Genomic DNA, 26,883 nt, shown 5'->3' with positions numbered 1-26,883 from the left:
AAGCAATCTTAAGCATATTTCATCTTGATTTTTATTAAAATTGAGTAAATATAAAATCCTATCAGAAGTCAAAATGTTTCATTTAAAGTTTAATTAAAGTTCGACTGAACTTATTTTAAATATTAAAAGCTAGTTTAGTTGTTTTAATTAGCTTCAGACAAGGTGTGAAGCCACTTGATGTAAGGAGATAACAAGAACGAAAGCAAACAGTCAACAGAGAATTCCACAAACCTGCAATTCTTGGAAATAATCTACTCGAATAGGAAGCTGTATTACAATGAATTATCAGAACAGCGAATTATTTTAGTTATTCAATATTTTAAAATGTGCAACATCAAATATTTATAGATAGTTCAGAGGGGGGGCGACATCAGTTTCATGAGTCTTTCGATTATCTCAAGCAATGTACTTTACAGTTTTTTAAATACTTCTGACCCCAAAATAAAAAAATAGTTTCTTACGAAATTAAACGAACATTTATATTAAAAACAATTTCGTTACATTAATTTATTTTTCTAAAAGTTTTCAAGATCTTATCGCAGTGATTTCAGAGATATCTTATGGAAACATATGGTAACAAAAGCTTTATATCCGAAATATTAATATTACAAGAATCGAGATATTTAATCGGAATGATTTCAGAGATATTTTATCATAGTAACATATGGACACGAAATCTTCACTTTTGAATGTTGGAAAAATTTAGAGATTTAATGAGTTATAGATTTTATTTATGACAAGTAATACGTTTATTAGAATGAAGGGAAGAAATATTGTTGTCATCAGCACGTGTCATAGTTCAGATTAGTTTTAAGGCGATGGAGATTAAAATGTGGAAACGTTTGCGTATATATAAGCGTGCAAAGAATGAATTTGATATGAAAAGACAACTCGAAGAAAAACATGGATTCTTCTAATCGTTCGTTTATATTCTTTGTCGCTTTCCAATGTGCATTTCTGTTTGGATCTCAAGCTTTCATTTTAAAGCACCATCCAAATTATACTGATATTATTTCCGTTGTAAGGAAAGCTTTGCCAAGAGACAGCTTTGAATTTTATGATTTTAAAGTAAGTAACGTTTTTTTTTACTTATTTTTTCTTTTAATGATTTGTTTTCATGAAAAATAAAACATAAAAATATAGATGATTTGTTTTCTAAGAAAATGAAATGCATTATAGTCTATTTAATTTAATTTACGTTTTATTTCAATTAATCGTTGTTTTGGCTGTTTATTATTTATGTAAATTATTATTAATTTTAATTTTTTTCTTTCAAATATGAAATGCTACGAATAAATAGTTACATTTAATTTATATTTAAACAAATATTTTGAATGATTATTGAAAAAAAACAAAAAACAAATAAAAAACAAACAAAAACAGCTGAAGTATAATTCATTGTGTACTTAGAATTATGATCAACCAAATAATTTATCAGGATTGCAATACGTCAGCAAGAGATATGTTGTCTTTTGATGGTAATTTAAATGTCACTCGAGGATAAGGGTTAATGGGTTTACATAAGTAGTGGAAATTTTGTAAATTGGATTATTTAAGGGGTCGGTTCATCAAGAACTTGTTTACGTTGGACTTAAAGACAATCAGATTGTAGTCAGCTGGGAAAATGCCAAACGGAACAGAGTTCCACAGGCGTACAGTTCTAAGAAAGAAGCTTTATTCATGGAATCTGCATTTAGGTTGTGGCACAGATAAAGAGTGGGGGAAATTATTGATAGTAGTTTTGGCTGAACGAGTGTTTTTTATTGAAAGTTTGACGAGGGAAGACCGGAGATTGAAGCTCAGACGAGCACTTGCTATGAAAATAACGATAAAGCAGAGACAGGCTCGCAACGTCTCTTCTATGGGAAATAGGTTGCAGGGAAGAGAAAAGGGCATCCCTCACTAAGGTACGAAGTCTATTTTGAACTCTCAAATTGAAAAGTCGCTGCCATTTTGATTTTTTTTAAAACCGGTTCGTGAATTAAAATTTTTTTTTTTTTTTACAAACTACTTAAAATTACAAACCAATGAATTTTTCTACCATAAAAGTAACTTTTATTGACTATGGTAACATTTATTTCTTGTATATTTATATTATTATACATATAACATTTTCTCTTTGTAAAGAAACGTCATTTTTTTGGTCACCCTTAGCTACGAATGGAAACAAAGTTGATATAAAAAATATATTTTCGCGAAAATTATCTTTACTTTCATCATATTTTGCTTAGGGTAAAATTTTTGAGTATCAAAACCTATCTCTTTACAACCCCCTCCTTTTCATAACCTATCATACTTTCATCAATCACAGTCCATTTTCTGTAGGCTCTTTTTGAACCCAGTCAACCACGGGTACTTCTGCTAGTATAATATGAAGCTGAACGTCTGTGTGTGTGTCTAGTCACGAATAGGCTCCTATATGGTTGACTATTATAGAAAACTAGTAACATATAATGATAGAAGATGTATCGAGACACAGGAATAGGTATGTTTGATCTGGCATAATGATGATTCATTAAAATTGTGGGGTCTGCGTACGCGCCTGGTCCATAAAGTATGGAAATAAAAAATTAAAAAAAAAAAAACGTTTACAAGTGTTTTTGATATAGATGTGCATAATAATACTTTGATAAGTATGTTTTAACTTAAACAGGGATGGTATAATAAAATTGTAGGGTCTGCGTTCGCGCCTGGCCTCCATAGAATGGAGATAGGCACACACTTTAATAAAGACTTTTCATATCTATCTGCGTAAGTATACTTTGATAATTATGTTTCAGTTTGAAGAAATATGGTATAATAAAATTATGGGGTGTTCGTTCGCACCTGACCTCCATAGAATGGAAATATGTCACAAAGTTTAACAAGATTTTTTAATATAGATCCACAGAATATTGTGATAAGTGTTTTAGTGTGAACAGGTATGGTATAATAAATTATGGGGTTTATCTATTTTATTTTTACTTTCATCATATTTTGCTTTAGTTTTGATACCCCCAAATTAGAAGCCATCTCTTTACAACCTTTCCTTTTCATAACGTATCATAATTTCATAAATCAGAGTCCACTTTCTGTAGGCTGTTTTTGAACCCAGTCAGCGACGGGTACTTTTGATAGTATATATATAAAATCATGAAAATAGAATTTTGAATAACTAAATATATGTCTATAGTTTTGCCATCGTTGTAAAAAAGCATAGATTCATTTTTATCTTTGTTCATTTCATATCGATTTGTTCTTTCAGATGCACAAATAATGCCATATTCTATTGATGGTTTTTCTTTTGTCACGCTAATCTTGCACATGCCAAGGGATGGACGCCCAAACCGTTCCTGTAGATTTTTGCGCGTTTGATAATCTATTTATACATCTGGTAGTTTATATTTATCCATTTTTTTTATTTTCGTGTGTTTTCCATTCTACTCGTATATTTCCTGCATACGTAGTATTTATCTATCTTTCTATCTATCTATTTATATATCTATATCGGCATCTTATGTTCTATCTATCTGTCTATCAATCCATCTACATTTCTATTGCTCTGTATATTTATGTATTTATTTACTTGCTTATCGATCATCGATTTAGTTATCTACATATTTGCCTATCTAATGAAAAATCACCTCTCTAGTTTGCACCATCAAAATATAATTGAAGGATTTATTTGCTTCCCCACTGAGAAAATTAGGCACAAGATCGTGTTTTTAATGTGAAGAGTGAAGCAGAAATGGGGACCAACTACCCGGGGAGTAAGGGAGCTGGATAGTGACAATTGGTATGAAGGGTTTCCCCTACATTGACAAATAACTGATTGCTACAAGAGCAATGGTCTTATATGTGGAGTTGCCCCCACATATGGTCTTTGCTTGAATTCTGTTGCCCAGATGAAAGTTCTTCTAAAGAAGGAAGCCAATTCAACCCAGCTAGAAGAAGGTGAATGTTTCATAAGGGCTAGCTGATTTTCGCGAGAGTGGCGAAACAGATGGCTTTCAATGATACGCGGTTTTTTTCCCCCAGCAAGGCGGGATAGGAAGGAAAGTATCTAATTCCTGCAAGTCTGCTATTTAATCTTGGTGAAGCAAGTGCCACTTATTCAGAACAATAAACATTATTACTGTTTATAAATTGGACTTCTCTATTTTTTTCTTTTGGATGGAAAACTCTCGATCGCAACATTGATAGATTCCTATTTGAGAATCGATAGACTGCCTTACCCCAAAACAACGCCTGGAAGGCAATCACGCGTGCATGTTCGCACACATACTTCTACTATTTTTAACTTCTCTGCTATTTCACGCAATTTCAATCTACGATTTTATGTTTTTGTTGTTGTTTGCCAACTAACCACTCCTATGTTTGTAAACAAAAACATGCTGTCGGCTGAAACTTGACACTCCCGGAAATACGCTACGACCACGTGTGCTAAAAATAGCTCCGACCGTTTTCAAACAACAAAGATAAAACACAAAAACTTCATCTTTCACAAACTAAACAAAAACAAAGGACTATTATTTCGCACCTAAATTAAAATAAATATAGTTAATAAACATCGGAGACACTTTTAACTGCAAATAATATTGTGTGAAATGAATTATACTCATTCGTTTTTATCGACAATATCACTGGCCTTGGAGCCTATATCACCAACGGCTTGCCATAAAGCTAACGGCTTTCACAACAAATCTTCAGGCCAGCTCGGGAGCTAGCAGCGGTCCCATCTCAACTTGACTTTCGACAGGTCGGCGGACTCAGTTACCGTGGGGACCAGGGGTAGAAGCAGTATTCAAACTTACCCTTTTCAGGGCTACTCAACAAAATAATTATGCGAGTCGCAAATTACCTGTGTGCGATACACATTCCTCTCTTTACTGTTGGCTGCCTCCTGGAACTCCCCGCTTACAGCCTAAATTCAAGTGACTTCAGTTCACTCTTGCAGCGATTCCAACTCACTTCTGTGGCTTTCAGCGACTCCAACTTACTCCAGCATCGACCTAAGCTTCTCCAGCTCTCTCCTGCAGCTCCTACAGCTATTAACGCCCGGATACCAGCAGCTCCATTGCCCAGTGACGTCAAGCTACCCGTTTGATGCCCACTGACGCCTAGCTATCTGTTTCAGTGTATACTGACGTTCTGCTATCAGTACCAGTACCAGTGCCCGCTGACGTCTGGTTACCAGTTCCTACCTCATGGATCCAAGAATCTCAACCCTGTGAGACACCAGTGCTCGCACCGGTTGATCCTGGATCCATTACCGTGCATTTTACCCCTTTTCTTGGTAAAAATATAACGCAACGCACGTCGTCTTTCACAAATCATATGCGTTTGTCATCCTCCTTCACTATTGCCGTTTATTAGTTGTATTGTCGCTTGGCACCATCAGGCCTCTTCGACACGCTGCAATATCTTCTGAGAAAACTACTGAATTTAGGCGACCTTAGAATCAATAATATTTCGTGTGTAAACGACTACGTTTAAAATCAGCTTGAACAATAGTTTTTATCATCAGAAAGAAATTATTTATTAAAATACTAAATGAAGATTTCCTTTTATTGTCTTAAAAATTCGCAACAGAAGTTTTACTTAAATAACTGTAATCTGTACGCTTTTAATTCGAGTGCATTCACATTCTGTCATATGATATTTAAAGATTAGTACTTTATAAATATTATATCAATTTTCTATTAGTGGCATCACACACACACACAAACACACACACACACACACACACACACACACACACACACACACATATATATATATATATATATATATATATATATATATATATATATATATATATATATATATATATATATATAGTGCCGGCAAAAGGAAAGTTCGCCCTTGTAATTTTTTCAAAACCTGCAAATTTAAGCTAAATTTTATGTTTAAACAACCTATACCTCATTTGACTCGCCTTATATTCCTCTATAATTTTACCTGTTCATATTTGACTTTTAATTGAAATAATTCTAGTCTTCATGTAAATTAAAAAAAAAAAACTTCAAAGTGAGGAGGCAAACAGAAAGTCCGCACCAAAAAATTCGCTTAAAAGCCAGCTTAAATTATCGCCCCTAAATCAGTTTAAAATAGCCATCAACAGCCAACAAAGCATCTATAATTGTAATTGTTGTTGTTCCAAGTTATACAACGTAACATTTAGTCCACGACTTTCTCTTAGTGATCGTCAGGAGATCATTAATCTCCACCTTTATGGTTTATCCAATTGAGAAATCAGCCGCAGATTGAAATGTGATGAGAAAACGGTACGAAAGACTACCCAAAAGCACCAAAACACCAGCAGTGTTCGTGATGCCCCTAAATCTGGTCATACTAGAGTTACTTCTAACAGGGAAAACAATGCTATCAAGATCCGCAACCTAAGAAACAGATTTGAAATGGCTCCCCAAATCCAACAACAGTGCAATCTTCTTAAAAAGTGCCCTCTTTCTACTGTCAAGAACAGATTAAAGGAATTTAATTTGCAAGGATATGTTGATTTCTGTAAAGAACAGAAAGCGCCATCCAGACTTCGTCAGATGCAATGAAGATCATGACTTCATATTGGTCAAAAGTGGTTTTTAGCGACGAAAGCAAGTTAAATAGGCTAGGCAGTGATAGTAGGTAGTACGTCCGTCGGAGGAAAGACGAAGAATTTAATCTTGGTGACCAGTTTCAACGCTGCAAAGTGGTGGAGGTTCAGTTTTGGTCTGGGACATTATTAGTACCAATTGTCCAGTGCCTATAGTTCGCTTGCAAGGTAGAATTAATTCGACCAAGTACATTAATATGTTAACTGAACATTTTCTACCCTACTTTAGTCGGAATTTTGATGATTATCCCATCTTCATGCAGGATAATGCTCCCATTCACACAGGTGGCAATGTCAAGAGATTCCTGGAACAGCATGATAGCCCGTGTTTGGATTGGCCTGCACAATCTCCAGACCTTAATCCTATCGAAAACGTATGACATTACATCAAGCAACAGCTACACAATGATAAAATTTCAAGTTTGGAAGAACTTTGGACAAAAATTAGAGAAAAGTGGGATGCTTTTCCCGGAGTATTGCTGCAGTCTAATTCAAGGAATTCTCAGAAGATTGCAGCCTGTAAAATTGCAGAAGGGCTATGCTACTAAATATTAACTAATTCATTGTGATCCTGTTGTATTTGTGTTGCATTAATGTCCTAAAGTTACATTTAAATAACAATTTTCCATTGTGCGGACTTTCTTTTGCCTCCCCAATTTGAAGTTATTTTTTTTAATTGACGTGAACACTAGAATATTTCAATTAAAAGTCAAATATGAATAGGTAAAATTATAGAAGAATAAAAGGCCAATCAAATGAGGTATAGTTTGCTTAAGCAGTTACATTAAATTTAGCTTTGTTTTTGCCGCCTGTATATATATATATATATATATATATATATATATATATATATATATTTGATTTATATAAATTGATCACATCCTGTCTGCACATCCCTCGGCTAACATTCACATCTGTGGTGACTTCAACGTCCATAACGTGGAATGGCTGACCCACTCAAATAAGACAGACGACGAGGGGAGGTTCTGTCATGACTTTGCCATTGCTTATGACCTCACTCAGATTGTTCACGAGCCCACCCGTGTGCCCGATACTACAGGTCAGTATGCAAGCCTTCTGGACCTTTTTCTCCCCACTTCCCCTGAGCTATGTTCATGTTCCGTTCTTTCTCCTTTAGGATCCTCCGACCACTCCGTCGTATCAGTTAAGATAAAAACTAAATGCAATAAGCCCCCAGACGTACCCCTCCACTATACTGTATACCGACACTCCATGGCTGACTGGGATAGCTTCTGTACATTCATATCTGATCTACCTCTGCATTCCATGTTTAAAAAGGATGTGTCCTCTATAGTATCAGACCTGACCGAATGGCTAATTGTAGGCATAGACCAATTCATGCCATCTAAAAAATTCTAACAAAAACCCAACAGCCAGCCATGGTTCTCCCCAGAATGTGCTACTGCCATCGCGCACAGAAATCACTTTTTCCATAGCTACCAACGTAATAGATGCACTGAGACTAAAGCCGCTTTCAGGAACGCCAGCAACCACTGTAAAAGAGTAATAAAAAAATGCAAGAGAGTTATATGCTCAGTCCGTTAAATCCAAAGTAGCCGATCAAACAGTTTTGGAAAATAACAAATAGGATCCTGAACAGAAGTGTGCGTTCTATCCCAACCATTATCAATGGACCTGAAGTTATCTCGTCAGCAGCAGAGAAGGCCAAACTATTTGCAAAGAACTTTGCAGCTAATTCTAACTTCTGCGACGAAGGCCATCAACTCCCCATATTTCCTTCTATAACGCACAACACGCTAGGTAACATACAAATACCTGTGCATGAGGTCGCCAACCTAATCAAGAACCTTGATTCCAGTAAAGCAACTGGCCCTGACGGCATCCCAATTATAGTGTTAAAAAAGCTTCAACCAGAACTTGCTCCCATACTTACGAAACTGTTTAAGCGTTGCCTTAAGGAGAAGTGCTTTCCAACACCCTGGAAAACCTCATCAGTATGCCCTGTATTCAAGAATTCAGGTGAAAAGTCATCTCCTTCTCAGTACAGACCAATAATTCTCCTGTGTGTCATGAGTAAGTTGCTGGAATCCATATTAAATAGAGAAATAGTAAACCACCTCAGCAAAAATAACCTTTTTAGTGACATGCAATATGGTTTCCATTCTGCCAGATCTATCGCAGATGTGCTAACGGTTATATCTCATATGATTAGTGAATCTCTTGACAAAGGCTTTCTTTCCAGGGCAATTGCTCTTGACATATCAAAGGCCTTCGATATAGTATGGCATAACGGCTTACTTCACAAGATTTCCAGCTACGGTATCACAGGTAATGTTCTCTCAATCATTAAATCATTTCTCTCCGATAGGCTCATAAGAGTAGTAGTTGATGGTCAGAAATCAGAGGCTCACAGTAGTAATGCTGGAGTCCCTCAGGAGTCCATCCTGGGCCCAACTCTTTTCCTGATCTACATCAATGATCTCCCTAAACACATACTTAAATCATTCGTTGACATCTATGCTGATGACACGACCATCTACGGCAACACATCAAAGGCTGTAAATGACAAAGTTCTCTCTGATTCTCTCTCTTCTGATCTCGAGCACGTGGTTCAGTGGGGGAAGAGGTGGCTGGTTACCTTTAATGCATCTAAAACCAAGCTCCTATCTACATCATCAACGCTCTGATCCCCATCTGGCATCAATTGAAATGGATGGCTTTCGTCTAGGAGAAGCCCCATGTTTTGACAAGCTACTGGGCTTGACCTTTACTCCTGATCTGAAATGGAACACGTACATGAAGTCTGTTGCCAAGGTCGCCCAAGGATGGAATACTCCTGCCATATCTGGGCAGGAGCTGCTAAAAACAGCCTATTCTGCCTTGACAGAGTACAAAATAGACTTCGTGGCTTAGTGGGGGATGCCCTTTTCTCTTCCCTGCAACCTCTCTCCCACAGAAGAGACGTTCCGAGCCTGTCTTTGTATTTCCATGGCAGATGCTCGTCTGAACTCCAATCTCTAGTCCCGCCTCGCAAATCCTTTACGAAAAACACCCGACTAGCTGAAACCACTGTCAAAAGTTTTCCCCACTCTTTATCTGTGCCTAAACCAAAACGTAGATTCCATAAACAAAGCTTCTTTCTTAGAACCTCACGCCTGTGGAACTCTGTTCCGTCAGCGTGCTTCCCACCTGAATACAACCTGGATGTCTTCAAGTCCAACGTAAACAAATTCCTTATAATCCACCCCCTTAAGTAGACATTTTTATTAAACCCCCACACTAACGTAATGTACATACAATAACCCTTATCCCTGAGTGGCTTCCGGGCCTTGATAAGAGGTGATCACGATGTAAAAATATATATATATACAGGCGGCAAAAACAAAGCCCGCACTTGTAATGTTTTCAAAAATCACACACACACACACACACATATATATATATATATATATATATATATATATATATATATATATATATATATATAGTAAAACTGGTAATTAGTAAAAACTGAAGAGAGCGCTCAATACAGAGAAAATATGTGTTTTATTTTTTATTACCGTTTTATCTGTTTGGTTACATATGCTTCGAATGTTAGACCATTTCAACAGCCTCGTCAGACCTTACAGAAATGGTTGTTAGTATTTGGAAGAAGTGTTTTAGAGAAAATACGAGAAAGAGGGGGTAAGAGATAATAAAGGGAGGGAGACGGGTATCGACAATATTTAAGTTTTGAAGGTTAAAATACATTAAATTGTATCATGTGAATACATTAGATTGAAAACATTATAACAAACTATAAAAATCAGATACAGACCTAGTCAAGGACATCAATTTAGATAACCAAATTATCACTGACACACTCAAAATTAGCAACAGAGTAGGAAAACTATCAAGTAAGGAGGCATACATAATACTTAAGGACCATAAACGTAACTTTGAAATAAGACTTCAAACGAGACTAAACTAGAAATAGGAAGAATAAGTAAAAGAATACTAGAAAGAATTAATTTACAAATTAAAACCAAATATGAACTAAACCAATGGATTAACACCAATTACACCATTAAATGGTTCAATAATATCCAAAACAAAAAGAAGGCCGCATTCATCCAGTTCGACATTGAAAGCTACTATTTGACCTCTCAATAGGATCTCTGGATTCAGCAGAAGCAACCAACCTAGCTTCTCGTAGTTGAAAATTCAAATAGGCCTAAATGCGAAAAATTGAAAAAAAAACCTTAACTAGTGAAATGAACAGAATACGCCTTAAACTGGACATTAAGTCTAACGCAAAACTAGTAACTTTCTCGATTAACTCTCAATCTCTCAAGTAACTCATATGAACCTTACACTAAAGACAATACTTACCCACTCTATATACACCCACTATCGAATCACCCAACACATATCAGTAAACATGTCCCTACATCTATTGAAAAAAGACTTAGTACTAATTCCTCTAAACTTTAAATGATCGACAAACATAAAACATTTTATGAAAATGCCCTTAAAGAAAGTGGCCACCCAAACACCACCTTTAATTACATTGAACCTTATTCCTCTAATACCCCAAGAAAAATAGGACCAGAAGAATAATTTGGTTCAACACCCCCTTCAACATAATGGTTAAAACGAAACTAGGTAAAAAATTCTTTCAACTAATAAACAACCATTTTCCACCCAATCACACACTACACAAAATATTTAATAAAAACTCAATTAAGCTTAGCTACAGCTGTACTGATACCCTAGAACAAATAATCAAGAAACACAATAGGAAAATACTTAACAAGGATAAAAACACAAATAACACTAGCAGAAATAATTGTAACTGCACCAACAAATCACTTAATCAACGATGCCTACAAACAGAAGTAGTGTATAAAGCCACAATTGCACCTATAGAAAAGCCAAACGACAAAAATACTATATTGGCTTGGCAGGCATCTCCTTTAAAGATAGATTTAGAGTACATAAATCCTCATTCACAAACCCCAACCACCCTAACAAAACCTCACTTACCTCTCAATATCTAGATCTAATCCAAAATAATCTTACACCAACCATTACGTGGGAAATCCTTAAAAAATCTAACATATGTAAATCTTTAGACTCCTTATGCCCCCTCTGCCTGAACGAAAAGCTTTTCATATTCAGTTTTAAAGATTGAGACAAATTTACTAAATAGAAAACATGAAACCACCATAAACTGCCGGCATTACAAACCCCACCTCCTTAGCATTTATAAACCTTTCTGAAACACCCCTCAGACAACATCCTTTTGGACCCGCTGAATAATACACACAATACATCCATCTACCGCATACACCGAATTACTGTAACATCAACACAACCAAATTCCCTTACTCCACCCTCCCCATACCCTATATTACCTTACCCATCTACACATTCGTCTACCCATGAATCCAACTACCCCCACACTCACTTACTAATTACTACTAAAACTCTCCACATTTATATGGGTGTACATATGTTGCAATCCGTATTGATATCTGTATGCGTATATATATGTATTTTTTGTAGGTATGCCAGAAATACTATTATCTTTAACGCACCTACTTACTTATCCGTATGCGTACATGTATCTTCATGTTTATATGCATGTGTATGTGTGGGCAAGATTAGGTCTATGTATATATCCTTATGTGTGTTTATGTATATGTTTCTATGTGCGCGTGCATGGATGTATGTGCTCATGGGTCGTGTGTATATACATGAATATATATTTGTATATCTATGTTTATGTGCGCATGTATGTGTATGCGTACATATGGGTGTTAGTGTCTGTATATATGTGTGTGTATCTATGTATATGTATGGGTGAACGTATGTATGCAGGTATAGCTATATCTGGATTTATATGCATGTGTGTGTTTATATGTATATGAATGCCTCTATCCACAATACACTTGACACTGAAAATAAAGTTAAGCATAACCACTGCCCAAACACCATGTTAGGAACCCACCCCCTATATATATATATATATATATATATATATATATATATATATATATATATATATATATATATATATATATGAACTTAGCGGAGCAACAAGAACCCCTGGCTCATCATAACTTAACCACCACCCTCATAATCTTTAACCTTCAAATATTTATAACCCCTTTTTAATTATTTTTTCTAGACACCATAACTTAATCCCTATCCAATAAGCAAAGCAAATCAATACATACCCCTAAATATTAAACCAACATGTATTTTGAACATATCTTACAATGTGTACATCTACATCTACTGGAGATCCGTACATGTATCTTCATATGTATATGCATGTGTATGTGCGGGTTTGATTGAGTCTATGTATATATCCTTATATGTGTTTATGTATATGTTTCTATGTGCGCGTGTATGGATGTATGTACTCATGTATATATATTTGTATATCTATATCTATGTGCACATGTATGTGTATGCGTGCATCTGGGTGTTAGTGTCTGTATATATGTGTGTATCTATGTGTATGCATGAGTCAACTTAGGTATACAGGTATAGCTATATCTGAGTTTATATGCATGTGCGTGTTTGTATGTACAGGGTGGGCCAAAATAACGGTCCTATTTTTTAAAATTCATAAATTCATGTAAGTTTTAAGAAGTTTTTTTCGACCAAAATTTGTTTTGTTTATTTCAAAAATATCTCGGAAGGGTCAGTCTACACAAACATAAAGTTTGGTGAGTTTAACTTTTATTTTGTGGAAGTTATTCAAATTTAAAGATAGGACCCTTATTTTGGCCCACCCTGTATGTATATGCCTATATCCACAATACATTTGACACTGAAAATAAAGTTAAGCATAACCACTGCCCAAAGCACCATGTTAGGAGTCCACCCCATATATATATATATATATATATATATATATATATATATATATATATATATATATATATATATATATATATATATATATATATGAGCTTAACGGAACTACAAGAACGCCTGACTCATTAAAACTTAACCACCACTCTCATAATCTTTAATCTTTAAACCTTTATGCCTTCTTTTTTAACTTTCCTTTTTTAAATCTCTCACTTTATTAATTTATTCTATTTCTATTCCTATCTTCAGCCTTACTTTTATCTAGATCCCATAATCTTTTTCCTAGACACTATAACTTAATCCATATCCAATAAGCAAAGCAAATCAATACAGACCCCTAAATATCAAACCAACAACATGTATTTTGAACATATCTTACAATCCGTCTATCTAACCTTGCATTATTAACTACACCCGTTTATTAATTTATTTATCCTAATTTTACTTTATTTACTTAGTATAATTATACACATGTCTATGTATATATATATATATATATATATATATATATATATGTATATATATATATATATATATATATATATATATGTCTATATATGTCTGTATAGTTATATTTTTATGAATATGTATATTTATATAATTGTATATACGTGTATATGGGTAAATGCGTGTGTATGTATGTATGTATGTATGTATGCAGGTATGTATGCATGTATATATACATCTACTTCTTACTGGAGATCTATATCTCCACGTATATGTACATATGTAGGTATATATATATACATGTATATATGTATATATATGTATATGAGTATGTATATGTGTATAGGAGTTGTGTGTAAGTGTATGTATGTCAGCATATAGATGCATGTATGTCTGCATATACATTATTTATATATATGTGTATGTGCGTATGTGCCTGTATGAGGATGTGTAAAAATGTACACATGTATGTGTTTGCATGTATGCAGATTTGCGCATGCGTTGGCGTATGTATTAACCCTTATCTACCTAAAAACAACTCATCATCAACTGAAATGAACGAGTCGAATTATAGCGACGAACATTCTAAATGGAACCTTTTATTTGTCAAACACATATGCCACTTACACAAACCCTTTCTCTCTCTCTCCCTCCTCCCTATCTCTCTCATCTATTTCATATACCTAGCTAAACAACCAAAAGCAGTCAAAATTTTAAAACTTAAAAATTTAAATTCCTCCCCCTCCTCTTCTTACCCCCTTTTTTACCATCCTCTCTCCCTCTTCCCCTCCCTATATCCATATATCTCCACCCACGTCTACCTGATTCTGCTACCCCCCACACGCTACAATCGAATTTATTTTAACCTTCAAAACTTACATATTGTCGATACCCGTCTCCCTCCACCTTATTATCTCTTTCCCCCCTTTTTTCTCGTATTTCCTCTAAAACACTTCTTCCAAATACTAACAACCATTTCTGTAAGGTTTGACGAGGCTGTTGGATCGTAAACATGGTCCAACATCCGAAACATATGTAACCAAACAGATAAAACGGTAATAAAAAAATAGCACACACACACACACACACACACACACACACACACACACACATATATATATATGCATATATATATATATATATATATATATATATATATATATATATAGACGAATATTGGCTGAAGAGAGCTTGATAAGGATACCTTAAACGGGCCTTATTATCGGGCTTGAAACCGACGGTACCAATGACCTGTCTCAACTAACAACTTTCTGTACACAAAATATAAGTACGCTCTTAAAATTTGGATTTTCCTTTTAATTGAGCACTCTGCTGGAATTCTTTTTCCAAAAAAAAAAAAAAAAAAAAAAACTAATCAAATTATATATATATATATATATATATATATATATATATATATATATATATATATATATATATATATATATATATATATATATATATATACTGACTGATATGTTATACCACCAAAAGTTCATTTGAAAATATCGGTATTTTGCATTCGTTGTGTATAACAATATTTTTTTTCCAATTTGATTTCGAAAATATACCTCTCTCTCTCTCTCTCTCTCTCTCTCTCTGTCTCTGTCTCTCTCTCTCTCTCTCTCTCTCTCTCTCTCTCTATATATATATATATATATATATATATATATATATATAAAAGGAATTAAGTGGTTAGCAAATCATGAGAAATCAATAATCATAAGTTTATCATTACAATTGAACGTATTCAATTTATATTTTATAAAGAATATTTGACTCGTCTTTTTTTCTTTTTAGATTGGGTCGTACAATGCATTGGTGGATCCGAAATTTCATTTGAATTACCATGAAAACACAACGGCTCTGTCTATTTTTATGATCCCAAGAGTCTTTGAGGAATCATTTGTACCATATCTCTGCGAAACGGGGCCATGTGCTTTTAATAACTCCTGGACAAAATTCACCAAGTACTACATGACAAAGATTCAAATGAAACTATGGGAAGAGTTGAGCTACGTAAGGACATTTTTGTTATCATTATTACTTTCATTCGTTTAATTGCGACTATTGTTTTCATCAACATTGGTATTTATATTTATTTATAATTTCCGCACCTTTTTGCTGATGTGCTATCCGCCCTTCTAACATTCTATCTACTTTGAAGGTTATGGTTTTGATTATTTTTTATTTTGAAATCAGTTAACATTCTTGCTTCATGTGACGTAAACAATCCTATACTACGTGACGTAAAAGTTCTTATTTATTTATTTTTTAGATTCGATATTATTTTATGAGGACGTGTCTTGTTTCTATAATAATAGTGAAAGTACATGTGTCTGTTCGCTTTAATAATCATGTATGCAAATTTATTTTTATACGAAAAAAAAGGGTGGGCTTAATATTAATGTAACAAAGGTACTCTTTGTTTTGTGCTAGTTTTCTTCACATTAATAGCCGAGATTATGTCTAACTTCGCTTTTGCCAGGCGAATATCAACGAACCCAATACATTATGTTATCATATTAAATAAATATGGGGAGTGAGCATCTTTGAAAACTGTCTAGTTCTAACAAATAAAACAGGATCAAGATTCATTTATTCCAATAGCTAACATACTATAAAAACAATATTTAAAAGATAAATTTCATAGAACTCAGGACTGCACATACCGTGTTTCGGCAGGGAACATGAACTCGTACTTGATTCCTCATTGGATGCATAAACTAATCTCTTATACTTACATCCTATTGAATTCTATGTGATATGATATTCTCCAATCGTAGTTGATCTTCACGTTATGCTAATGCTTAATGATCAGAACCGATCGGGACAGATCTAACCTCATGAACCTCATCAATAGGCGTAACCCACGTCGCTAATCTCGCTATAGCTAGAATAGGAAGACAAACATTTATTTCCCTAGACACACATCTGTGTTACGTTGTCGATAACGCATGCTGCATCAAAGATCAGTGACCGCTCAGTGTCGATGCAATCCTCCACCTCCCTGATCTACTCTCAGAATAACCGAACTTTGCTGCAACTGAAGAAGACGAGGTCGGTCATTTTTTTTTCTTCAGGGTTCTCATAGGACAGGCGTAAGAGCTCGAGTCATCTCTGCGTAATTTGGCATAGAGGGAAAAAGAGTTCCGAACCAGTCGTTTTCAGAGAATACATAGAGTTGTTGAGATAATATTGATCTGATACCCAACCCTACTGAGGGTGGATCCTCCACCCCCGACTATCCCAACCGCTGATCAAACGAATCTGATGCAGTACTCACCACTACTTCCGTACATAGTTTATTTCTAAACTTTTCACTGGAACCCAAACAACAGTCTTAGAGCGGCTCAGCATTCGGTGAAAAACTGTATTTATCATTTCGTCTTACGATGGCCTTACATCGAAAAGTCGGATATGAGGTAGGGAAAAGCTTTCCCAATTTCATGGACCCTTGGAGTATATTCTTGGAGTATATTCTTGGAGTATATTCTTGGAGCATATACTTGCAGTATATTCTTGGAGTATATTCTAACAAATTGCGATCCAAAAACGTTAATATTTTGTCATGTCTCTGACATATTTACCGACTGACAGAAACACCAGAAAACATTTTAAAAGCCGGCAATTTACTTGCACGCTACAATCAGCAGACGATAGAAAATAGAGACTCAGTTACGTATCACCGGCAACCTCTTATAATTCAATAACTTGAGTGTTATTTCTTCCACCCGTCACACTAATAATTTCCTGAGTAAGGTTAACACTTTTGTCCAAACTTCCAACTTCTGTACACGTAACGCACCTTCTCTCAACTCCCAACGTACATCTGCTAATTCAACTTATTTCTTCGAAATCCAACTTCAAAATGAATGACCCTCTAAAAAATCAACCCTCTTTTATCTCCAACCAGGAGCATCTCATTTGCATATCATTGATTTTTGTTTCTCTTCCTTCTTCAATTTTTCATGTCCTGCCAATTGGTGTTTTTGTTGTGGCCTTGTGGATGTCCTCATATCTGGCTCCAGAATGTTTTGTTTCTATTGGGTATTACAAAAAATGTCAATCTCTAAAGTGAAGCCATATTTGAAATTGAATTGTGTTTGAATTATTTTTATTTTACAAAAATTCAAGTCAATCAGTGCATGCAAACGTACGTCTCTTGCGTCTAATCACCATGATTATTTACCCATTTTTTTTTCATCAACAGTATATTCCTGACAAAGGCATTTTGTATCCTCCTCATATGCTCGGACCACGTCATCCAACGATCTTAGTCGAAACAGCTGGACATGTGGCCGGAGGCGCCTATTATTACCAACGGAAAGATATTACCGATGACCCTTGGCCAAAGAATAAGGTAAGCAATTATTGGCTTCATTTTCTTGAAACCGAGACCGACGTAAATATAGTAGGTCTCTCCGCTAAAAATCACGTGACCTGTTAACGTCATCGATTACGTCCTACATTTATAGACCTGCAGCAGTAGCTATTACAAAGAGTTGTTATTTTCTGGTTCAATTCTCGAGTAAATTGCTTCGGGATTCATAAACTGGTCTAAAAGTGACTGTTTTTTTCCCGAAGGATAAAAAATTATTTTTCATTTGCACACGTGCAATTATAAGCGGATATTTTTGTCAGAAAAATACTTTGAAGTTATATATTTTTTAAAAGAGTATTTAATTGAGTATAGTATTTAATAATTTATTTAATTAAGTTAAAAATGCTCTCGTTTTCCAATAATTTTTAAATTAGATTATTTTACAATCGTTTTTCTTGACAATGCAACAAATAATGTTGAATTATTTATCTTTTAAATGTATATTTTCTATTAAGGATCTAAAAACAGGTGAAGTTTTTGTAAGAAAGTTGCAAATTATTTTTATAGCTTTCAAAACTATTAAACAAATAATTTTTACAGAAGACTTTTTCCAGTATATTCTCTTAATAATAAATAAAACTTATAATTTTATTCATATATCTTGAAGATATCTTTACTTTTCGATAACGAGTGTTAATAAACATAGGCAAACTTTTAACATTGTTGTGCATTTCTTTTCAAAGGACGGTTTGGACAAGACTTTTTTTTATTACTAGCTATGATTTTGTTTGACACAGTCTCTAATTGTCCAAGATAGAGATTTATCGTTCAATTCAGTGTTTGCGCTCGATCATGCGCACGGGCGTTAAAATTAATAGAAACCTACTGTTTAGAAGCACGGTGAAAATGAATGTCAAACATGGCGGTTAAAAGATCAGACTCGTGCAGTATGTTTATATTTTAATAAATATTTATTTAAATTTCTAATTTTCAGCTTATAACAAAGCTTTTATCAGGAAGGTTTACTCAATGCGTCATTTTTTGTAATTTCATTTTCACCGTGCTTCTAAACAGTGGATTCCTATTAATTTTAACACATGTGTGCATGATCGTGTGCAAACACTGAACTAGAATATACAACCTCTATTAAATATTTACTGGCGTGATATATCTGGGTTGTTGGTTGATTGTATATACGTAAATTTCGGTCAATTATAAGGGTCAGTTGTTTTGGTTCCGTATGATAAAAATGATATACAATGTCAAAGTGCGTGGGTAGAAGAAACTAACAAAAACACTCGGAAATGGCTACAAAAAGAAAACCTAAATAGGGAAACCAAGTCCTTAATAACAGCTGCACAAGATAACGCAATTAGAACACACCATATCAAAGCAAGGCGTGATCAGACACAAAAGAAACAGCAAATGCAGACTCTGCGGACGAAGAGACGAAACAATAAACCACATGATAAGTGAATGCAGCAAAGTAGCCCAAAAGGATGTAAAAATAGATATGATCAAGTGGGGAAGGCATTGGCAATTATGCAAACAATTGCATCTTGAACACACAGACAAATGGTACAAACTCAAACCGGCTGCAGTACTGGAAAATGAAAGTCACAAGATCCTATGGGACATGGATATACAAACGGATAAACCAAGCAAGAAGGTCAGACGTCATAATAGTTAACAAGAAGGAAAAGTCCTGCCAGATTATAAATTTTGCTGTTCTAGCAGACCACAGAGTGAAGATCAAGGAGACTGAAAAGTGGAACAAATACACAGAACTGGCCAGAGACCTCAAAAGGATCTGGAAAATAAATAAAGTAAAGATAACACCCATAATAGTAGGAGTGCTAGGAACATTACCGAAAAACTTTGAAAAAAAGAGAGATTGGAATCAGAAGGATGGCAGAGAAAATACAACGAATTTCTATAATTAAAACTGCAGAAATATTAAAGAAAACACTTGAATGTGGAGACTAACACCACACATGAACTACACACAAACTGGACACAAAAACGGCTACAGATGCAAAACACAAAGGAACATCACATGGGATCATGAAAATTGAAATGGTTTAATTGTAAGACAGTGCCCACACCTTTTTTGTGAGTGTCACCACACCAAATAATGAGGACCAAGGATGATGGAAAGACCGAGGAGAGAAACCACTAGCCAGACCTTCGCTGGCTGAGTGCAAAGAGGACTGGGATCTTGGGGGGACTTATTGCCACCCAAATTCCAGTGAAAATGGTCGCGACCGACGAGAAATCAATGGTAAGCGGCTGTTGAGATAACGCAAATTCTTTTGCAAAGGTTATCGAAAACAGATGGAGAGTACTGGAAATCTAGGGAGACTTGTCATTCAGACTCCTGGGAACACCACAGGTTGTTCTCAAGTGCAATGTTTTATGATGACACCTAGTGAGTAACTACTACTACTACTACTACTACTACTACTACTACTACTAATTATTATTCATCTGAACTCCTTCTTGCCAACTCCTGACTTTAACTGTAATCGTCACCACCTGTTCTCTCTCTATCTATCTTAGCTGTCAAAAAAAAAAGAAAACAACAACAACAACAACAACAACAACAACAACAACAACAACAACAAAAGACTGCTTTGTGCTTTCCTATTCGTCCTTTTCACAGCAGTCACTATCCTCATAGGCAAATTCATGCTATATGTATATTAATAAGACGTCTGTAGACGAAAGTTTTACTTTTCTTTTTACTTTCTCTATCCCATCACCCGATAGGATAGTCAGAGGCGCCGTCGCTTGAATAAGTCCCAATGGTTTACTTCTACTTGCACAACTACCATTGCTCAAAGACAGCATGCATACCGCAGATTTAACCGACATAAGTCCAGTTCAAATAGACAGAAGTATATGGAAGCTAGAAGTAACGTTAAGAAAGAAATAGCGACAGCTAAGAGAGAATTTACTGAAACCACTAAAAACGCATCGAAGCACGACAATTAGGAACTCGAGACTTCTGAAAAATCTACAACAGTGTAGTAAATAATGGGAAATCAACAATTCCCCCACTAACCAACAATCACGAGGTTGTTTGTTCAGCAACCGAGAAGGCTAACATGCTTGCCAGTCGGTTTGCCACAAACTCCACACTAGACCCTTCCAACCACTCCCTACCTAACTTTCCTTTGCGAACAGACGCCACGGTAGACGATCTGAAAATCACCCCTGCTCAGGTGCATGCTATCATAAAAAACCTTGACACTTCAAAAGCATGTGGACCCGATCTCATCCCAGCTGTGCTATTAAAAAAGTGCTCAGCCGAAGTAGCTCCAGTTCTCTCCAAACTTTACAACAAATGCCTTAATGAATCTTGTTTTCCGGGCTGTTGGAAAACTGCTTCTGTGGTACCAGTATTCAAGAATTCTGGCGAAAGAAGTGACACATCAAATTATCGCTCCATTAGCCTCCTCCCCCTCTTTTCGCAAAAATATTTGAGACCATAATTAACCATGCCTTAGTCCATCACCTTACAGATGCTAAACTTGTGAGAGATAAAGACTTAAATAGAACATTCGAATATCTATGTATCTCAAATAGAGTTCAAGTGTTAGCACCATGTTGCGGGTCCCTTGATTACTTAGAACTTCGACTGAAGCAATATATATATATATATATATATATACATATATATATATATATATATATATATATATATATATATATAAGTAGATTGTAGTTTGGCTTTTAATTTTACCTTATAATATATATATATATATATATATATATATATATATATATATATATATATATATATATGATTGTTGAGCTGGATTAAATCCGACGATATGAAATAAAATGGAGGTGGAAGGACCTAGATACTCAACGTTTCGCCCGATTTATGCGGGCTTCTTCAAGAGGGATGGTCATTGACGAGAGAGTCGGAGGATTGGAGCTATATATAATGATGGGGGAGAGCAACGTGTTTTCCTTATGTAAATTAGATATCATATGTACATATATATACATTTTATGAGAGAAAAAATAAATTAGAGTAAATTAGTGTAGTGGATTACGTCTAAAAGTTAAAATATCGTAGAGATTAAAAAAAATATAATTAAGCAAAGGAAAGGTTTTTTCCACGTTGCTCCCTTTCTGTCGAAAATAATTATTAAAGAGAAAAACTTAGACACCGGTTAAACGCGATAAAAAAATTTTTTTTGTAATTTCACTTAATTTTATTATTTTTATTTTACTTATTTACTGTATTTTATTTTATCATAATCTATTTTTAGACTCCATTTTATCACCTCCTATTCTTATTTTTAGACACCATCTTTTAAGTTACTACGCTATTTTATCCCAATTCAATTATTTCTAATTTAAAAAAAAATTCTTTCGTAATCTCGTGTCATTTTATTTATTTAACCTATCACCGCTATATTTCCAAACACAATTATATATATATATATATATATATATATATATATATATATATATATATATATATATATATATATTTGTATATATATATGTATATTAGAAATGAGAATATCCCAACATATCCCTCGGGATATTCGACTACACCAGGTTTCGAGAACATCCGGGCACTCCCAAGCTCATGAGTCCGCCATTGGTAATCACCTGATGAGTATAAATAGGTGTTCTGATCAATATTCCGATGGGTGGTTTTCTGTTTTATACAGTGCGAGGTCGAACTATCATCTCAATATCATTGAGACGTTAGTCATTAATAACTCTCGACCTAGCCTGTGTAGACAAAAGATTTTGAAACATCAGTTGGAGATATTTATTGATTTAAAACCACCTGAACAGTGAGATTTTTTTTTCACTGTTCTTCCAACTGAAACCAAATTCTCTTCTTTCCTCATTCGTTTCTTGGTTTTTAATTTATCATTCTGACGTTTCCTCTTAGAGAGTCAGACGATAAGGCCTTAAGGAAATTTTAATAATTTCACCTGCCCGTTTTTTTTTTTTTTTTGGTATTTAAATTAAATTATGTTTCCTCTGAAATTTCTCCTTCCATTTTGCTGTACCAAGAATTTACTTAAATGTATATATATGTATATATGATATCTAATTTACATAAGGAAAACACGTTGCTCTCCCCCATCATTATATATAGCTCCAATCCTCCGACTCTCTCGTCAATGACCATCCCTCTTGAAGAAGCCCGCATAAATCGGGCGAAACGTTGAGTATCCAGGTCCTTCCACCTCCATTTTATTTCATATATATATATATATATATATATATATATATATACATATATATACATATATATATATATGCATATATATACACACACATATATATCTATATCTATCTATCTATCTATCTATCTATATATATATATATATATATATATATATATATATATATATATATATATATATATATAATGTACATATATATGTGTGGGCGAGTTTGAACCGGTATGTATTTAGGTGCATCCAACCGATTGGTTTGGTAACGGACCTAATCTTTTTTTGTCTTTTATTTTTATTATATTTAAATACAAAAGAGAATCACCGCACGACAGTCAACAGGGTTCATTTCACGCCTAATTCAGTTTAAACATCGGTATATCTATATACATATGAATGTTCAAAATGTGTGTATACAAATTGATTACAGAAATATATATATATACATGATTATATATTTTTATTTTGTGTGTTATTAATTAACTTAAAATTAACTTGTGCAAATATATGACAGTTCACTGCAATTTTACAATAAATGTATATATAATATATATGTTTGATATCTCTGTATGAAACATATGTGTGTGTGTGCGTGTTTATATATATATATATATATATATATATATATATATATATATATATATATATATATATCTGAGTAGTTATTTTTGTGTATATCTGTTCGAAGCGTTGCGTGAAATTTGAAGAATAAAACATGTATAAATACATTTGAAGCCAAAGCTGCAATGCGATTTTTTTTTTTTATAAAATAAACAGGTGTTTATTTTTAAAGAAATATATTTCGGAGTAAGACTCCTTTATCAATCTTTTTTTCTTCTTCTTCCTCGACATGATGTAGTGGAAGATAGTTCGATGAAGAGTCCACGTGATGTTGTTAACTGCGGGGTTTTATGAAGCCGGATAGGTGACGCGTGGTCGCGCATTTTGGAAATCTGGGTAGTTATTTTTGTGTATATATCCGTTCGAAGCGTTGAGTGAAATTTGAAGAATAAAACATGTATAAATACATTTGAAGCCAAAACTGCAACGCGATTTTTTTTATAAAATAAACAGGTGTTTATTTTTAAAGAAATATATTTCGGAGTAAGACTCCTTTATCAATCACATTGCTATCAAGATCTACTGAACGCACAAATGACTGTAATTAATTACTGGCCGGATTTTTTGCAGTCAAAAATATCTGGGGTGTTGGTTGTTTATACGTAAATCTTGGTCAATTATTTAGGTCAGTTACTTGTGTTTAGTATGATAAAAAGGATATACAATCTCAAAGTGCGTGGGCGAATCGAGGCACTTGTATAACTTGTATCCTTTTATCTACATAATGTATGAGAAGCAGCTCGTAGTTTTCTATAACGCTTTTTTTCGCGTCTTAATACGTGTTTGAATTCTGCAATAGTTTAAATGCAGCAGTGTAAAACACACTGTGACAAGACAATTACCTTGAGGATTGCAAAATATTGTTGGACTTTATATAAACTTCGGAACTCAAAGGGATGGTTACTTAACTATTGCAAACGATCATGATGCAGCCAGGTGTCAAGCAGCCTAGTAGTACAGCGGTTTAAAGACACAGAGGTGTTGGAAACAATGCACTCAGCTCAATTCAGATTAGTTCCAAGGTCTTCCGTTTATCTGCAGGTACGCAGAGAAAGAAAAAGATGTTTTTACAATGCTTGTAACTAGACGAGAATTATTTTTATTGTTGTGAACCGTAAACAGATTCCACAGTTCAATGATAGTTCTGATCTGAATTATATAAAAAGAAATAGCAACTGGTTTTAAAAAATAGTCTTCTGGTATTAATTATATATAATCTTATTGTTTTATTGTCGGACACACTATCACCGACTCTGTTTATACATTTTAACATAAATGGGGGAATGAAAAAAACAAACAAACAAAAAAAACAAACTATTTTTATATGCAAGAGTATGTCTCGTAATATTGATGTAACTGCTATATGAAATTGATTTAGTATTGAATCATTTTTTCTTTTTTTCAACCAGACAATTTATGGCGTTAATATACACCCTCTATATGGCGGCTGGTTTTATATAGGACCCGTCATCATCTTAGAAGACGTGACGTGCCCTTTTCAAGAAGAAATGGGATCAAAAGACGTTTTAATAGATGAAGCGAAGAAAATTGAGCTGTTGAATTTATTCAATGAAGAATGGCAAAATCAGAAGTGGCGAGATATCATCTGCGTGACGAAAAATTATACAGAGGAGTATCTCGAGTATTGGATGACCTATGGCGAAGGAAGAACGAAATGGGTTGCAAAATATCATGATAAACATTGTCCTAAAGAATAGCAAAGAGAATGATGAAAATTGAATAAAACACTCGTTGATGAAAACGGAAAACTTTATAAATAAATAAATAAATAAATAAATAAATAAAACACGCTTTTTTGTAGCAATCACGTTGCTATAAAAACACGTCATTTTATTTACGTAAATAGATCAAGTTACTTTTTGGTTTTTCGTAGTCGACACTTCAACAGCCAATAGCTTTCATTTATACATTTTATAAAACAAAATTAATAAATAAATAAATAGATAAAAAAAAAATGGCGCATCTTTTTAGCAATCACATCGCTATGAAATACGCCATTTTATTTGCTTCAATAGATCAAGTGGCTTTTTGTTTTGATATTCGCAAATATTTTTCATTTATAAATATTACAAATAAATAAATAAAATGACGCCTCTTTATAGCGATCACATCGCTGTGAAAAGGGCATCATTTTATCTGTTTAAATATATCAGCGAAGAAAATTAAGTCGCTGAATAATCAAAGGAGAATAAGAAAATGGTGAGATACACCATTTTGTTTGATCAGGTTATTTTTTGTTGCTTTGGTGGTTAATACTTCAATATATCAATAGATTTAATGTAAACTTTGACTTATTACATGTGGCTATCTTGTCTACTTCTGTATGAAACTACGGCAGTACAAACCGACTTATGAATATATGAATTTTCATGTAGATGCATCTACGAGATAGATAAATGGATTTTATTTTAAAAAACTCATGTTGTGCTTGATGAACTTTCAGTAATGAAATATTGTTATTAAAGTTATACGCATGTTTTTCCTGATTTTGTTTCCTATTCATTTCTTTCTAAACCAACATGAGGTATTTAAAAGGAGGCTTTCTATCTCCACTACTTTTAAAGAACTAATACTGTAATATATCTAAAAAGACAGTTAACCCAGAATAAAAGAGACAGCCATTGCGGAATAAAATAATCAGTTAAGAAAAACCTGTTATGTGTATACGTGCAGCTGTGTATGTGTACGTGCGTGTATTTACATGCGTTTTTAGTATACACATGTATATGTGTTCGTGCGCTGTACGTGACATCAGAAATGATGGTACATCATCTGAGAAATGCTTTTGTTTTAAGATCAACTTTATTTTTATG

The 26,883-nt window shown here is 34.1% G+C and overlaps 1 protein-coding gene across 1 annotated transcript; it reads left to right on the top strand.

Moving 5' to 3' along the window:
• The first annotated feature begins 903 nt into the window (after window positions 1-903).
• On the top strand, window positions 904-25,767 carry LOC145261065 (cyanocobalamin reductase / alkylcobalamin dealkylase-like). Its single transcript, XM_080119231.1, has 4 exons — window positions 904-1,068; window positions 15,689-15,907; window positions 18,102-18,251; window positions 25,459-25,767. Exons 1-4 carry the CDS (start codon window positions 904-906, stop codon window positions 25,765-25,767), a joined length of 843 nt encoding a protein of 280 aa, XP_079975357.1.
• Window positions 25,768-26,883: the final 1,116 nt, after the last annotated feature.

Source organism: Euprymna scolopes, chromosome 3, assembly GCF_053919585.1.
Source record: "Euprymna scolopes isolate OS-2025 chromosome 3, ASM5391958v1, whole genome shotgun sequence".
Lineage (NCBI taxonomy): Eukaryota > Metazoa > Mollusca > Cephalopoda > Sepiida > Sepiolidae > Euprymna > Euprymna scolopes.
Note: the sequence above shows the minus strand (reverse complement) of the source record. Positions and strands in the feature narration are given on the sequence as shown.

What these genes read in the sequence shown, in the direction of transcription:
- LOC145261065 (XM_080119231.1), top strand. Translation starts at nt 904, where the DNA reads ATGGATTCTTCTAATCGTTCGTTTATATTCTTTGTCGCTTTCCAATGT. An exon ending in TTGAATTTTATGATTTTAAA is followed by an intron (nt 1,069 to 15,688) that starts GTAAGTAACGTT and finishes TTTTCTTTTTAG; the next exon opens with ATTGGGTCGTACAATGCATT. An exon ending in TATGGGAAGAGTTGAGCTAC is followed by an intron (nt 15,908 to 18,101) that starts GTAAGGACATTT and finishes TTTCATCAACAG; the next exon opens with TATATTCCTGACAAAGGCAT.